Source organism: Phaenicophaeus curvirostris, chromosome 14, assembly GCF_032191515.1.
Source record: "Phaenicophaeus curvirostris isolate KB17595 chromosome 14, BPBGC_Pcur_1.0, whole genome shotgun sequence".
Lineage (NCBI taxonomy): Eukaryota > Metazoa > Chordata > Aves > Cuculiformes > Cuculidae > Phaenicophaeus > Phaenicophaeus curvirostris.
This window is the reverse complement of record NC_091405.1, coordinates 13,619,353-13,636,799: the sequence shown is the minus strand read 5'-3', so window position 1 is coordinate 13,636,799 and position 17,447 is coordinate 13,619,353. Positions and strand designations below refer to the sequence as shown.

General features: G+C 44.4%; 1 protein-coding gene across 3 annotated transcripts in view; it reads left to right on the top strand.

The window, feature by feature from the left end:
- Nucleotides 1-346: 346 nt before the first annotated feature.
- The window catches only part of ZNF423 (zinc finger protein 423), a 225,529-nt gene continuing 208,428 nt past the window's right edge, over nucleotides 347-17,447 (top strand). Inside the window, exon 1 of one of the 3 annotated variants that reach the window (XR_011338470.1) lies at nucleotides 347-706. Coding sequence is in view for 2 of the 3 variants with exons in the window: in XM_069868639.1 (XP_069724740.1) it covers nucleotides 667-706 (40 nt within the window). In the remaining variant the exon portion in view is untranslated. The remainder of the gene's footprint in view (nucleotides 707-17,447) is intronic. The other 2 variants (XM_069868639.1, XM_069868640.1) reach the window with 2 other exon arrangements.

Below are 17,447 nucleotides of genomic sequence, written 5' to 3'. Positions count from 1 at the left end.
CCGGAGCGTGGGGCTGGACATTGAATTCTAACCCCCCCCCCCAACTTCCCCACCCCGCGACCTTCCCCCCCCCCCCCCCCCCAAAGCCAGGGACCCCGCGCAGGGCTCTGCTCTTCCCCCCCCTCCCCCTTTCCTTTCTTTCTTTCTTTTTTTTTTTTTTTATTATTTTAATTATTATTCCGAAAGTGCGAGCCGGACTGAGAGCCGCAGGGCGCCCGCAAACTTTGAAGAGAACAAAAAAAGCGGGTGGGGGCTCGCTTTGCGTGGGATTTGCACATCCAGGGGGGGCGGGGGGGGGAAGGAAAACAACAACAAAAAAAACCACAAAGGAAAAAAAAATTGTAACCGTTGCTCCTGTGATTTTATATTTTTTTTAAATTTTTTTTTTAATTTTTTTTTCCCCGGGGGAAGGTGCCCGAGGGGGTGGAAAGAGGAGTTGAACTTGCCGCATTGCAACAGGCACCAGAAGTGAGGAAAAAAAAAATAAAAAAAATCAAGTAATCGATCCCCGCTGCTGCTGCCGCCGCTTCGCCTCGCAAAGTTTGGAGGTTGGGGTGTGAGGGGGGGAGAGAGAGAGAGAAAAAAAGAAAGAAAGCAAAGGAGAGGAAGGGAAGGCAGGGACGGGAGGAAGACGAGGAAGAGGAGAAGGAGCCCCGGCGCCCGGACATGTCCAGGAGGAAGCAAGCCAAGCCCCGCTCGGTGAAAGGTGAGAGCATCCTCCATCCCTCGCCGGCCCCGGGCAGCCGCCGCCTCCGCCGCCGCGACGCGGCCAATCAGGGCCGGGTCCCGGCTTGGCGGGGATTGCGAATCCCCCCCCGAATCGGGTTTAAGGGGAGCGTGGAGCATCCCCCCCGTAACGGGGGAGCCCCCCACGCGGGGGGACCCCGCGTGGGGGGCTCCCCCGTTCCGGGGGGGATGCGCGCGTGGGTACCACGGAGCCACCCGTGGGATGCTAATTGATGAAAGAAGCCGGTAGCATCGTTCGAAGGAGGGAGGAAAGTTTGGCGCATCGGTGTTTTTTAGCTTGGAAATGGATGTTTTTCTTTAGGGTTGGGAAATCTCAGCGCCGTCTGTTTCCTCCCGCTGGCCAATGCGCGTAGAGGGTGGTGAAAGATGCGCAGAATTAAAAGCCGGTTTGATAAGATAAGGGGGTTGAAAACTTGCTCCGGCGTGAAGAAACGGTAGCCGGGTTTTTGCCTTGCCAGCTTTTCCATTTCTAAGTGAACTGGGGAGAGAGGGAAAGGCGTTTTTTTTTGGGGAAGCCTGGTGCTCCCAACCACGAGGAGCTGATGCTGGGGAAGGTTTTATTGTCCTTCCACAAAGCACAAGTCGCAAACTCAGGGGGCTGGGGGCTTTGTTGGAGGAGCACAAAAGAGTCGGGACTTTGGATGCCCCCCATGAAACAAAAAGGCTGAAGCGTTTTTAATTAAATAACTCGTGGCTGGACAAAATGAGCGCACAGTTAATTGACCAGCGAAAGAAGGAATCGAAACCCCCATCCAGGGCCATTTTATATGATTTGTGAAATAGCCACTGTTTAACAGACCATCGCCATAGAAGTCATACGTGCTTGAAGTATTTATGAAGTTTTCATAAAGTCAGCCCTTCATCTTTACATAAAAACCCTCCATCATTTTCCCCCCCGACTAATAGTTGTGTTGTGGGGCAGGTTTGTGACCCTGTGACCCTCCGCAATCCCAGATAATCTCTGCCAAAGGAGCCCCCTCAGTAACTGGGAGATGAATCTTACAGCCCGTGGGCAGGAGAAAGGGCAGAGCTAGAGTTTTTTTTCTAGGGGATGGTCTGAAAGACATTGTTTGAAACTAAAAGGATCACAGTTTGAGAACAGCGGTGCCTCGGATGAGTGGATCGTGTTTAGTGGCCCAGGCCTCTGGAGTTTAAAATGTTTTTCTGTGCTGAAGTATCACATTTAAGGTTCAGGAAATAGTTCTACATCAGTGGAAACCGTATTTGCTCTAGAAGCTCAGTCAATAAACATTGTCCTCTCGTGCCATAATAACATTAAGTGTTTACCATTTATTAGTCATTTGTTTTCTACCTTGTTACTTTTTAGGCAACAATATCTCTCACTTTGTAATGAAATTTTGACCGCAATTCTAATACAGAACTGATCACTAGTTAGAAGAGTGTTTTTATGAATCAGACCAGGTAACTTGCTGGCAAGTCATAGCTAAGAAACATTATCCCTGTAATGTAGAAATATCTAGAAGGTCTTTGCAACAGTGAGCTGGGTGAAGCTCAGTTTTTAAAGGTTCTGAGTATTTCTGTAGTCTCTAGGCTCAAGAAAAATGTGTTTTCAGCTTCAGCATAAACTGGCTGTAATTTACAGGTCTTAACATGAGCTGAGTGACAGGGAGTCTTAGGAACAGGCTGAATCTGGGTGAAATTCTGGATAGTAGGAGGCAGCTCGTACGTGTATGTAGGGTAAAGAATTTCTTCCTTTCTCCATATAATCTGCTTTTAAGAAGTCCGTCATATACGTTTTGTGGTCTAGGGAGCTGGCAACCCGGTAGATTGCCACAGTACACGTTTCCATGGAAATAATTGAGATGTAATAAATAAAGGCACTCTAAGGTCACAGGTTTCCCACTTCAACTGAGAAAAAAACAAGCATAAATTATGTGGATATATGTGTAGCGTTTAGGACTTAAAATAATTCGCCGTTTTTCTCTTTTCCATATGTTTATTTCACTTTATGTAGCAGCCTTGCTATTTATTAACCACTACTGAGATTTGTGCATCCTTTTTCATTCAGAAAGATTATGCACTGAAATAGAATCAGTGTGTGCCTGGGATGAAAGGGATTATTCTGCATGCAAAAGGCAAGTTGCCTGCACGTTAACGGGTGCGATGCCGTCTGATATTAAAGAAGTGACCGACTTTGACAGGAGCATCAAATGCTGACAGCGCTTAGATGCTATTTAAAATGAAGCGATTGCAAACCGAACCTGGATGCCAGCAAAACTGCAGGTCATGTGGCCCCTGTGCTTTATTATCAGGTCTCAGGTTCAGCCTAGCAGAAACTTGCAGTGATGCCTGCAGCTGCAACTCCAGCGGTAGCTGTGGACTTCCCTCTGACGTGGGATTTATGATTTGCAATACAATATGCTGATTTGTTTTGACCATTAGTTTGTGCAGACCTGAAGATATTAACCTCGTAGCTGGCGGCTGGGGACAAAGTTCTACTTGGCTTAAAGGAAGGTTGTTTCAGATCAATGAGGATGGAGTAAAAGTAGGAGGGGTTGGGTCTTTGTTGGCTTACAAAATAAGTGCTTCAGTGACAGTGCGGTGGTAGCAGTGATGGAGCAAGAAACTGGCCTGTTCCAAAGCGTTATCTCACATCACAGACAAAGCCCATTAAAGTAATTTTCCTCAGCACAGACCCTTCCTTTGCCCTGCTGCCAGTAACCTCATCTGCTGAGGGTTTATCCCTTGTCTTCCGTAAGGAAGAGTTATACCTTACTCAGTGTCATTAAAACCACGTGGTCTTGAACTCCAGAGCCAGAACACAGTTATGAACATTAAAACTTGCTGTCTGTCCCGCGTTACAAGTGATGGGGAGTGATGTCAACACCCATGTCCTTAAAAGTTCGTTGCGTGCTGCCAGCTCCAGGAAGCAGCTGGCACCCGCTCCACGGATGGGGCTGAGGAGGGCAGGCGTTCATCATTCTTGTTGATTAAACTGTAGCTTCTCATGATACAACTTGGGGCCTTCCAAGCCCTGAGATGCTGTTAACAGCAACTCCAGGTTTCCAGCACTTTGTAATTGCAGAATTAGGTGACTGCAGTTTGTGGGGACTGGGCTCACGTTGGCACAAGGTTTTAAGCATCAGATGCACTTTGGTTGCTGAATTTGACAATTCCGCAAATTACTGTCAGCTTGCAAGGGTATTTTGTGCATAAACATGCTAGTCAGTAATCAAACTGGTTTGCAAAAGAATGCACTAATTAAGTCTACATTTGTTATCCTACTTGAAGTTGCAGAATTGCTGTCATATTTTTTTGCTTTCAGTTGGCAAAAAATGCTGATAGAAACTTTTGATTCACACCCTACCTGCCTCATTTGTGTCAGTCAAGAAGAGAAAAGGGGGGGTTGCTTGCTACGTTGTTATCTGCAAAGTAAATAAAAATATTTCAACCATTTGCTGAGTTCCAATTAGTTGATTGCTATGAATGATCTTCTTTAAAGGAATGCTGTTTTACCTATCTACTCGTACAAAGGTTTGATTTTGAATGTCTTGTGAAAAGGATTCTCTTTGTCTTGATTGATGTCAAGAATAAAAGCGTGATGGTAATATCCCTTTGAAAGCTATTGTATTGTCAGCTCTGGCTGACAGCAGGAGGCCCTCCTAGTGCTATAGATTAGCGCTGTGAAAACACTGACATTTTCTTTGTTATATTGCTGTTGTTCTGCTTGCAAAGTCAATTATACAATGTCGGAGCTCAGTTACAGAGTTGACTGTGGAAGTAACAGTGTCTTTCATACTTGTCTTAAAGATATAATTTTCCTTTTTTTCCCAGTTGATAGAGAAGAACCTGAAGGTACTGGAACAGTACATTCTACAAATTAAATTTTGACAAGTATAATCATAATTGCCAAATACAAGAGACTTGTGCGATTATCCTTTAATTTTACAGTTCATTCAAGTTTCGGTGAAATTTTATTGATACAGTGAAAGCAGCAGCTAAAATTGATAAAACTCATATCAAATAAGATTACGCTCTTGATTGTTCTTTATCAGGAGTAGCTTTTGGGGGATTAGGAATAATTGGAGATGTTGGTGTTTCATTGTGGGGCTGGCGCCCTGAGAGCGTTTGAATCCGTGCGGTATACAGAGCGCTGCCTTCAGGGATTAGCCTGCAGTTTTTAATTTTTGCCTGTGTATTTTGCTACAAGCCTAGCAGCATTCTCCCCTGAACTCCACAAGTCCCATTTTCTTGCTTTCTCTCCCTCCAGTATGCTTTCCTGGGTGGGATCTGGGTGGTATTTAACTGGTTTTACTGATTGAAACTCCTGCCTGTGTGCAAACACCTTTTAATTGTGGCCTGTTCCCACTGGTCTCAGCGAATATAACGAATAAACGTAGCCAAAAATTGAAAAGAGTGGGAAAGGTGACACAGAAGGCTTAAATATGAGTGAGGAGAAAACAGAAATCTCCTGGTTTTACTGATGCTGTGTTTAAAGCCATTGATAAAAAACAACTGCCATGCAACATTAGTGACTCTTGGAGGATGCCTCCTATTTTTTTTCTTCAAGAATATTTGTTTACAATCAGTGCAAGTTAAAGAATATAATTCACTGCCAAATTGCTTCAGATGACACGTGCAAAAAAATAATCAGAGAGCTCTTGTTAGGACGTTAATTGTATGATTTCTAAATTACTATTATAAACTAATAGAGTAACAAAAGATTCCACAGTTACCAGTAATTTGTCAGGATTTATTTTGTTTTTCTTCAATAATTGAAAATTAATGTCTTGAAGTGAAAGCAGATGTTCATGCCATCCTCTGAATTGCATATAAAAATGATGTTTTGTAGATGCATTAAGCTTCTGTAAATTGTAATTGTCTTATCATAGATGGGGCTTTGGCTTGGTTTTATCTATTGTTTGTTGCCAAATTAACTTTTCGGTTAAACCTTGGTAAGTGGTTTCAGCCTGGTTAAATTAACTAAGCCAAATACTTGGGGAGGCACCTGACGGTCAGTTATTACAGTAAATGTTTTAAAAAACCACCCTCTCCTGCTGGCTCTGTGAATGACAATACTTTCTCATACTGTAGAATTAATATTTATTTCTTTTTTGATAAATCGCTCTTAAGTGTTTACTCGGCTATTTTTACTGAACTGGTTAATTTATAGCTCTCCTCCCAATTCCAATTTGTATGTCAGCTTTAGTTCATTACAACACTTGAAAAATTCAAACTATATTTTTTTTAAAAAGGAAGAAATAGCCTGCTGGTCTTGTGTTAGCCTGCAATCTCTAAACATGATGAATTTCTTAATGTTTTATAATATTCGCTTAAACAAAAGATTATTAATTACCCACAATAAGTGAACTCTTACAAAAATGCCTTCATCAACCCTTCATCGCTCCATCAGTATTCTCCTTAACTGCCTCTGAAAAAGGATGGCTATTATGTTCCCTTGTATCCTAGTAAATGCGCTGGAGTAATGAAATACTAATAATATAAAACCTATTAGAGACTCCTGCTAAATCTTAACTGACAAATGGTGGTGGAGGGGAGGATCTGGTTCCAGTGTGCGCTTTGGTTGACGTGGACTCCGAGGGCACGGGTGGGAGCAGCAGCCAAGCGAGGACCAGCTCAGAGTGCTCTGTAGCGTGTGTGTTTATTCAACGTACTTTTAGAGCTCAGCTGTAGATTCTTGTGCATTTTTCCTGATGACCATTGGTAAATGTTGAGAAGCTGGTTCCTTGTTCTCTTAGACAAATAAGTTTTTCAGTACTACACCTTCTTGACAATACCTAGGTGTAGATATGTGTAGAGCAGTGAATTATGGTGGTTTATGGGATCTGCTTTATTCTAGGGAGAAGGATGTGCAGGGACTAAATGGTCTTTTGTGACATTTCCACCTACAGAAGGCTCGAACTTTGACCTCTTGTAGTGGTTTGTTTTCTAAAATGCAAACAAAGGGACCCGATGGCGTTGGAAACTGGGTGATGCCATTCGGAACAGGCTCACAAATCTCGTTGTGGTACAGTGAATCGGTGTATGGCATTAACTTTCCACTATATGACTTATTTCGGATAGCACTGCAATACCCATCTGAATCTTGCGATAAGTAGCTTCATTATATTGTTTGCATTCGCTTAGAAAGAAAACCTTTCCCTTTCTAGCCACAGATTAGGCAACAGAAAAACCCATTTGCAGAGCTTGTAAATGCCACTTGTTAATCATATGCAGTACAATTATTAATCTTTTTTTCCTTTCCCCCCTCGGATGTATTAAGTCAACTTTTTAGCTTTTTATGTAATTGAAATTTGCCCTTTTGTTACCTGGGCATGAATTATTTTTGAAATGTTGTCATTACCCGCCCTGCTGTGAGGTTTATCTCTTCTGTTCATCCTAATTAAATAAAACATACTGTTGTTTGCCACTCTCGTGTTGAAGTGAATTACCTGCCTGAAGGCTCGAGCTGGTATTGGGCAAGCTTGTTGCAGCAGCAGCCATTGACTAACACATTTACTTTTAGATTTTCATTTCAAAGAGCTCAGTTTGTGCAGTGTGACAGGTGAATGGTGAATGCTTTACAGGACTTTCAAGAGCTGAACAAACAGTAGAGGACTTATTGCTACCTCAGCGGAGTGGGGAGTACAGATGTAAGGCAGCCTTTGTGGCAGAGGAGTGCTTCCTTTGCTGAATAAAGGCCACTCAGGAGACCTGAAGGGCTTGTTTGTGTACACCGAGGGTGAAATAATCTCAGTAGTGGTCTCATTTAAACCCACCTTACCTGCCTGTTCTTCTGGGCAATGTCTAGTTGGGTTGATCTCGGCTTTCTTTGTAGCATCACCCACAGTCGTGGTCTCCTTGAGTCTGCTCCTATGAAGGCTGCTTCAGAAGTGTAACAGTTGGAGTTTCTTTATGCAGAAGTTATTTCCAGTTTGTATTAGAGAAAGTAAACAATGCGTTTGGGTTTTAAAGTGAAGCATAAGGAAAGGTCCCTGCTTGTAAAGAAATGGTTTTTTTCTTAAACCTCTGATAGCGCTACAGAAAATGCGTTGCTCGCTAGTGAAATCCTGTTAGGAGTAAAAGTACAGAAGTTAACAAGTCGCTGTACTCCAGTCTCTGCTGGCTTCTGCTGGGCTCTGGAGGTTTGGTCAAATGTGGCCTAATTCTGCTTTCCAAATATTAAAAAAATTACACAGAGGGCAAAAAGACAAGTCCTTAATATGCGTATCCTGGGAAAATCCTAAACCAGTATTTTTACCCCCTCCAGTCCCAAGGCTCATCAAAATTCCTTTGTTTCCACATCTACCATTAAAATGCCTCCCTTGGTTGTCTGCTGACTGTGGAAGTTTAACTACTCTCGATCAGTTGGGTTCACAAAAGCTGTTACTGGTTGTAGGTAGCATTTGCCTGCAGGTAACTTACAGGTGGAGGTAAGGCTCCAGGCAGCCCCCAACAGGACTGGTACTTCAATTAGCTAATTTCTTGATGATTCTCACCTGGCAGAGGAGGGTTTTCAGGGTTGCCATTGGAGCAGCTTAGCCAAGGCTTCACCTGGTGGCTGCTGGAACTTGCTTCACATAAGGATGAGCTAAGTGGTGGTGAGGATAACATAGCCAGTCTGTCTTTATTAATGTTGTTTGAAAAGATGTTGCTTGATGCAGCGTGGAGATGAACTTCTTCACTGGGTGAATATCTCAGACCTGCTTTTGTGGTTTTTAAGGTGAGTGCAATTTTTCTCCTTCATGCTAATTGGAGCTGGATTGGATGTTTAAATGTAAGTCAACAGTGTGAGTCCCAACTCCCTGAATCTGCTGGAAAACTAATGGTGCTAATGAAGAGTCCTGTTGACGTTACAGGACTATGAGTAGCCCTAGGCTTACATCAGCTATGGGGTGAAGACTCTTGTTTCGATAGTAGTGTTTATTACTGACCTTAGTGGGGATGGGATCTTATTTCTTGCGTTGCAACGGAAAGAGCAATAACATAATAAGTTTAAAGACTGATAGAAGGAACAGGTCTGAGAATTGATCTATGGAAAAGGGCATGATTAAGCATAAGCAGAAAAGAAAACACTAGAAATGTAAACCACCTAAACAAAGTAGCTTTTCTGCTCTTAATAGACAGTGACGGTGTTTTCCTGTCTGGAGGAGTGTATTTGTTGTGGTTTATAGTTGTCTTCTGTTCGATATAGAGAAATTTGAGGACGACTCTAGAAGTTTCAGCTGTTTTGTGATCATTACAGCATCTGAACTTGGCCTGCGAGGTCTCCTAATTGTTTGGGGTTTTGGAGGGAAGAGGAGGTCAGGGTGGTGAGTGGGAAAAAACAGGCTTTCAACAATTCTTATGTGAATGCACACAAATATATTGTGTGATCACATGTGCGTGGAAGAGAAGGTCTAGAGGAATAGGTATTATCTTTTGTTAGACCAGCGAACGTGGTTGCAGAATGCGAGGAAGTTTTTTCTGATGCAGATCTCTGAAAAAAGCAGCAGCCTTCTGGCTATTTTGCTTGTTAGGTAAATGCAGCTTTGCTTTAATTTATTTATTCGAGCTCTTGCTCAAGTTTCTCTTGCTTCATTAGATTACTCACATGAGTAAAGATATACTGGATTACGTAGTAATGCCAAGCTTTTGTATTATTTATCGTTGAATTCTGTGGATGCATTTCAGGTAATTTGCCTGACTGATCGTGGCCTCCTTTATTTCTAGGAAAATGGCATGCCTTGCCCTTGATGATTTCTTTGCTTTTACTGACCAGACTGTTCCCCCAGAGGGCATGTGGGTTGTGGCAGAGTATTGGAAATACTGGGGTGGAGAAGTAAAGAAGGAAGGCTGTGTGTGAATTGCATCTTATTTATGTTTGTGCTGGACTTACATGGCAAAACCGGAGTGTTTCTGGCGGGGATACTTTGTGGGGAACGTTGTAGGCAACTCTGGGTGAGAAAGTTGTTACCTTGGCATTATTATTATTATTATTTTTATTAAGATCAAGAAGTACTTTCAGTCTAATTCTAGGCATCCTTTAGGAGTATGGTACAATAAGTTATGAGCTATTTTAAAATGAAACTGTGAGTGCTTGTCTTAAGAACTTGCACTGGGTCTTGCCTAATGCTAGTCTACGAGTCCACTGATTTAATTCCCTTCATTCCAAGGGTGTTTTCTTTCCTAATTTCTTTCCTGCTTGATAACAGATAAATGAGATTTGTTTTAAATCTCCCATTTGGTTTATTTTGATTACTACTTTTGGTCTTAAATAAACACTTAACAGAGAGCTTCTCTTTGTATTCCTCTCAATATGAGTGAATTCAGGAATAAACCTCGACTTAAAGGTGAGAGTCTGAAAAAGCCACCCCTGAGAGATGCCTGGCAGAGCTGTGGTGTGACTGGCTCCCAGGGTGCTGTGGAGCAGGAGCTGCTGGGCTCTGTGACTGGGCAGCCAGGGCTGCAGTGGGAGCTGCTGCTCCAGAGGCTGCAGGACAAACCCTCTACAAATAACAGGAAGATGCTGCTTCAGTGGTGGGGCTGTTAGTAGCAGGCAGATCTCCTGAAAGAGGGGTTTGTGGGGTGCTCTAACGTGCACCAGGAATTAATCCAAGACCAGATGCATATTTTTATAAAAAGAGGTAACTCTGTTATGATTTTTCCTCTTTGCCAGTGGGTCTGCGTTCAAAATGTGGCTCCAAAGAAAATGCATAGAAAACAGCTTTTAATTTGTCACCTGCTGCTGAACCACCCTGTCCTCCTTGAGATGCCAAGTTGTAAATGAGGTTTTTGTATCCCCACACATGGCCATCCAAGAAATGTTCTGTGTGTCATAGCTGTCAGCGGCACAGCTGAAGACATCAGAGCGGTGGCTTAAAACCTGCTGCTGTCTGATTGGTGCGAGCAAAGCCAGTGCAGCCCCAAACCTGAGCAAACAAAAAGGAAGGTAGAAAAACTGTTGTCTCTAGTGGCTTGGGAGGCCCCGGCTGCCTCCAGAGTGGGGTCTGCTCAAAGCTTTCTGTCTGGCAACCTTGAGAAAAAACGGAGAAGAATTGTTTCTTTGTGCTAGCACTCAGAGAGCTGGTGGAGAACTCCCTTTAATTTAATCTTTAGGAGATGCAATATTGGTTCTACAGATTTTATTTTGGGAAATAGTGTCTTGTCTGACCGTACATCCTAAGGAGCGTGAGTCGATTCAGGACTGCTGTTACCTTACACTCAGCATATGAAACTGGTTTTCAGCTTCTGACTGCCTGGTGAGGTCCTGTGGCTGTGCTCAGTGCTGCACAAGGTGAGGGCTGATCTGATGGGTTTGATCTCTGTTTCTTGCTTCTTGTCCGGCTGCTTCCCTAGCAAATGACTCTCAGGGACTGATTTTACCCACCAGCCAAATAACCCAGTAGCTCTCCCCTGGCCAGGGATGGATTTGGTGTCTGTTGGAGCAGGGCAGGGCAATCAGTCCTCCTTGGGGCAGTGTTTGCCATTGATTTGGCAAAGAGCCTGTGCTGAGGAGGCTGGACCGTGGCTCTTCACCTGGGATGGGGATGTGCGGCTGTGTCCACAACGGGCTGATGGGCAGGTCACAAACCCCTGCAGGTGTGTCCGAGAAGTGGCTGTGGCTGAAGCAAAATGCTTAAATCCCTGATGAAGCAAATGGTGAAAAACCACATGAGCACAGCTTGAAGAAGTCCACTGGAAGTGGTGAAGAACAGACTCAAGTTGCACAATTGCTTGGTGCTCTCTCCTGTTCCTGTGAGAATCCTGTGTCCCAGTGGAGGTGTGAGCTGAGGGGTTCTCTGTGGTGTCCTGCTGCAGTGGTGCTGCTCCTATTCCCATCCTGGATGGGGTTCCTGGCTGAGCTGGCAGCCGTGCTTCAAAAGCAACGCAAACCAGAGAGAGAGAGAGCAAAAGCGCCTGTGTTGTGGGGAAGAGGGAAGGTGCCCAGAGATCAGAGTTTGGCTGAGGTCTCTCACTGCTTCTGTGCTGGTGGAAGTTGCTGGCAGCAGCCTTGCAACGAGGCAGCGTTGATGAAGAACGATTTTCTTCTCTATTCTAACTTAGTGGTGTTATTTTCACTAAGATTATGTTTCTCAAGAAAAGGGAGATTTGTTGTTCTGCCTTTAGCTCGCACCATAGGCTGTCGCCACGGGGTGCCCTTCACCAAGTGGGTGCTCCTGCTAACCCTGGTACTTAAATAGCAGCCCCTCCTTGGGCAGGCGTTGTGCCAGTGCTCGGACAACAGGAGATACAGTGGTAAATCCCAGCTCTTTTTACTACTTTATAGAGTGTGGGTTTTTTTGGTTTTTTTTTTTTTTTTAATGGGTGAATTTTGACTCTGCTTGACTCAAATTCCATTATGTCCAATAACCTCACGTGCAGGCTGGCTCATGTTTCTGGAGTTGTAACATGGTGATGGCTTCTCTAAGGCCAAAATCTCTGCTGCCCCAGGCAACCCATGTCCCTGAACTCACCCGGACAGTGGCCGGTATGGCTTCAGTGTCCAGCACTGGCTTGCACTTGTCTGTGTTCTTATTTAGGTTATTTCTGATGTGGCAAATTTTGATGGCTCTCCCTGCTGGGAAACAGCTATATATGTTTTTTTTTTTTTTTACTCTCTCTGCCCCCCGTCCCCTTGTTTGCTTATTTTTAGTCATAGGAAGTAAAACAAATTGGGTGTTTGCCAAGAAGAAAAAAGAACAACAAGCAAAAACCCCTAAGCAACCACAACATTGTACATTTCCTTGCTTTTTAAACAAAATTCCTTAAGTGTAACTACTGATTTGGGTTTTTCAGTAGAAGCTTCTGATTCAATGTTAAACCAATAGCACATCAAAGAATAAAATAGGGTGGTTTCTTGTGTATTTTCCTATTTATTATTAATCCTGTTCAGATTTGGGAGAACACTGTGGTGTAAAAATATGAAGAAATGTCTCGCATAAAGGAATAAAAGAGTAAGATCTTTAAATAACTCGGCATGCTTGTGCAATAGTATTGGCTGGGCTGCACTCTGTTTTTTTGAAAAAACTTACTTTATAAAATTTAAAGCTTTTTTTTTTAATATTTCTGTCTCTCTCTCTTTTGCAATACCTCACATACATTGTCTGCTCTGCTGTTAACTCCCTGATGCAGAATTCCTAAGTTTGGGCTAATAGAAAATTTGGAGGATTCTTCATTATCTGAACCTCTTGAGAAATACCAAATATGTTCCAGTAATTGTGGTGTAGTACAACAGGGAGTCACACTGGCAGTTTGTTGGAAAAGGTTTTTCCTGTAGTTATGAAAACCATACAACTATTAAAATCCCCAAAACTGAAACCGTTGGGATTGCTCATATACTTACAGTTAAGCGCATGCCTAAAGGTAGATATATTCAGCATGCGTTTTTTTGACTTGAATTTGATGCCTAGCTTGAGAATATCAGGAAAAAAACCCAGCTCAGCCCCTTCAGTCTTGTGCAGCCTTTTTGTTCTGTGCTTACACGGCTGTAGTACACTGGGCTGTGGCTCGTGGAGAAGCAACCTAGGCTTGCTACAAAGCAAACTCTTAATAATAAAGAATGGGAAGTTTTCAAAATAGTACGATGCTTCAGGCTGTTGGAGCCTCAGAGTCAGATTTCTTCCCTCCTGTCATCTCTTCAGCCTCTGCCATAGGTCCTTGATGAACGCGCGTGTGTCGTCTAATTTTTCACTCTCTATCTCAATTTTTTACATCTTGGTTGTATGCAAAAATGGTATAACCTTTGTCCCTTGGAGAGGAGAGCGAATTTATTAAATGCTGTGAGGTGCTGGATAGGTAAGCATGAACCAAAGCACCAATGTTCAGGTCGTAATATTTGGATTTTCTTTGTGTTTGTTTCATCTTCCCTATTGTAGAAGATCAGTTGTATAGAACTGAATTAACAGGAAAATCTATGAAGTGGTGACTGTTTTAGAGCTACAGTATAGGGACTTTCTCTTTAAAAGCTTCCTTTGATGAAATATTTTTTTAGCTTGTATACGATTTTCTCTTAGAAAACACTATCTTGTGTCTCTAAGTGTCTTGATACATCATCTTAAGGAGCTAGTTAGCACACCTATCCTTCTTATACAAAATGCATTTTGTGTCTGTCAAACTGTGTAAACAATTAGCTTTGATCCAGAACTTGGAAATACGCAGGTTGTGGAGTATAACTAATACAAAAATGGTTTTGTTGCACTTCTTTAAGGGAAATCCATTTGCACAAGTATCAGTGTGGGGGAATTTAATTTTAAAAACAGTCGCAGCCACTTTGTAGAAAAATATAATGCAGTACATAAACTCATTTTAGACACTACTTATTCTACCGTGTCCTATTAGTTGATGTTTGCACAGCGCTTTGAAAATGTAAAGCGCTGTATAAGTGCTTATTATTACTACATTATTATTATTCTCCCTCTTGAAAAAAGACCCTCTAGGGAGAGTGAGACTTGCTTTGCATTTCATCTGTAGTGCAGATCCCACAAGAAATATACCCGTTTGTTTTGGTTTTTACTTTCTTCCCTCCCCACTTCCATCCTGCTGGAAAAAAAAAACCCTGTATTGTGTTTTAGAGATTACGGAGCTCCTATTTAGTTTATGCTTGGTAAATACACTGAAGAGAGCATTGGTTGAAGGCATATAAAAACCTTAAAATAGCTTTTTATTTCAGTCTGCGTAATAAAATGAATCAGTGCCCAGGTGTTGGCCCCTGCAGCCTGTGGGTGTGCTGGAATCATAGAATCACAGAATAACCAGGTTGGAAGAGACCCACCGGGTCATCAAGTCCAACCATTCCCATCAAAGACTAAACCATGTCCCTCAGCACCTCGTCCACCCGTCCCTTAAACCCCTCCAGGGAAGGTGACTCAACCCCCTCCCTGGGCAGCCTCCGCCAGAGCCCAGTGACCCTTTCTGTGAAATTTTTTTTCCTAATGTCCAGCCTAAATGTCCCCTGGAGAGGCACCTCGCCCAGCCTGGGCACCAGGGGATGGGTAAGCAGGAGCCGGTGGGGATGCTGAGTGCTGGGCTCCTCCCGCCTGGCCCGTCTGCTCATGTGGCCCAAGGAAGGACAGAGGGTGGTGGGAGGACAAGGAGAGCGCCAACAGAGTCTTAGAAGAATTTCCTTCCTATAGAGAGGAAGCACTGCAAGTTTGTCTGCTGTATCAGAACTATTGTTTTTCCTTGTAAATAAAAAGTTGGCAATCCCTCACCTCCTTTATGCTTCCGTAGCAGCAGCCGTTTCCACTGCAGGAGAAGGTTTCAGTTTAAGTTATTCTAACCCCCTTCATCCCTTGAATCCTTATCGCAGAAAGGACTTCTAGTGGGCCATGTTAACCACTTATATAATGAAATATGAGAGCAATTCCCTGTGCCTCTGCGTTATATGCTGTCATACCATGGCTGAAGCTATAATCGTGGCCATTGAACTTGGGAGTTATTTTATTCAGGTACCCCTAGCCTTGCATCATCATGAACTAGGGAAGCAGATAACCATGAGCCTCCTTTGAGTACAGTGAGGAATATTTCACACTTCTTCTACCTTTGTTGCGCTGCTCTCCAGTGCTCCGATCCCTGCCTGGACCTGCGCTGGGCTCCCCGCAATGCAACGGCTCCGTTTCCAGGGTTCCCTGCTCGTCCTGCTGTCAGCTGTATGATAGCAGGGAAAAGGTATGGGGAAAGGGAAAGGGGCCTTGAAAAAAGTGCAGGATGAGAAAGCCTGAAGTTGATGTTTGTTACAGAGCATAATCTGACTTAGTTGTCGCTGGATTCAGACCTTGGTTACGTCACCACATGTGGCCGCTGAATAACGAGGTCACATGCAACATTTCAGCCTGGTTTCCAGCAGAAACAGGTTTCTCTGCAGTCATCCTTATCTGCATGTGCCCTGTGGTGGTGGCTCAGTCTGAGCTGGCGTCGCTCAGCCGTGGCAGGGGGTGGCAGTCACTGGTAGCTGTTGTCTCAGACCTCTACAAACAACAGCAGGGTAAAAGATGGACCCGAGGGAACGGCAGGGAGATGTGCCAGGGGAGGTTTAGGTTGGATACTAGGAAAAGGCTCTTCACTCAGAGGGTGGTGGAGCACTGGAACGGGCTCCCCAAGGAAGCAGTCACGGTTCCAAGCCTGACAATATTCAAGAAGCATTTGGACAACACCCTCGGACACAAAGTGTGAATGTTGGGGTTATCCTACGCAGGGACGACAGTTGAACTTGATGCTCCTTGTGGGTCCCTTCCAACTCAGGATGTTCTATGATTCTAAGGGGGAACCTCCCCCCAAATCATCTGCAAGGGCTTCAGTAAAGGTGAAGCTCATGGTACTAGTGTGGCTGTGGGAGAGGCTGCAGCATGTGGGGGTGGGGATGTGTCCTGGTTGAGTTCAGAGCTCCCTTTTCTTTATTCATTTCAGCTGTGTGACTGACCACATTACTAGGTGTTTTCTAAACCAAAGCTGAAGTGCAAGTGTGACCTGATAACCTAAACCCTTGTATTATGGTGTTATTTTATAAAGGGTTCATCAGCCTTGTTAGTTTAGGCTGGATGCTTTATTTTCATAGAGGAAAGCACCAGGCTGTAGGGAGGTAGGTGTAGGACAGGGATTGGGCTGGTGTAGGTTGGGAGGAGCAAGGGATGGGAAGCACTTTGTCCCTCAGGTTGCATGCCTCCTGCAGCTGTCTACCCCAAAATTACCACCCAGGAGGTTGGCCATGGGCGAGTTCACTGTGCCCAGGGACTTCTTGGTGTTGGAGAGATAATGGGACAGGTCTACGCAACGTCACATCTCTCCCTTCTTCACTCCTTCCTAAATAGGAATTAATTTTGGGTGGAAAAGTGTGAAATTTATAGACAGGACACTTAAATTCAGAATGAAAACTAGTTCACTTGGACACCCTGGATTGTTTGAGTGATTCCAGGTGAATGCCCAGAGATGAGGGCAGCAGTAGGTTTATGTGCTTGATACAGTTGAAAACGACAAAAGATTTTTGAAACTTTTCTTGCTTCTTTCGGTCTGAGCCTGCCAAGTTTGTAGAAACCTTGTCAGTGAGAGCAGACTTATACTGAGGTTTGGCTCCAGGCAGTGTCCAGCACAGCCCCTGGGTGATGGAGGGCATTTCCATACCCCGCAGAAGGAGAGCACTTGCATAGCCTCGTGTAATGGGGAGAACTCCAGAGAGATCAAATTTATCCACAGTGCCTTAGGTAGTTACCCACAATGGGACTCAAAGTCATCAGACCAGCATGTTTGTCAGGTTTCCTCATCAACGCTCATCCCTTCCCCTTGGGGTGTCATTTCCTACTGTGCTTTAATGACAAACACCAAAATGGAAGTGACATTTATTGCCCTCGCTGCAGTGTAAATCGGGGGGTACGGAAGCGGGAACGTCTGCCTCGGGACAGCACTGTGAGATGGGGTGGCTCTCACCTGTTCCTCAGCATCCCCGCACCTCCTTGGAGGACAGGGGGTGTCCCGGTCTCTCTGCGTGCACACTAAGTAAATCCTTAACGCATAGACACAAAGATGCTCCAAACCCCCAACCGGTTTGCGGGGAGGCAAGGGAGAAGGAGCAAATGCCCTGGCTGTGCCCCGTCGGGCAGCGGGCTGGCTCCCGGGCCGGCCCCCGCGGCGCGTGGCACGAACAGCCTGCGGCCGGGCAGATGGCTCCCTCCTGGCCATGGGGGCCCCGCTCTTGTGGGAGCGAGCCCCGCTGAGACCGCAACAACAGCAACCCGGGAGCTGGGCAGATGGTCTACTGGCGGCAG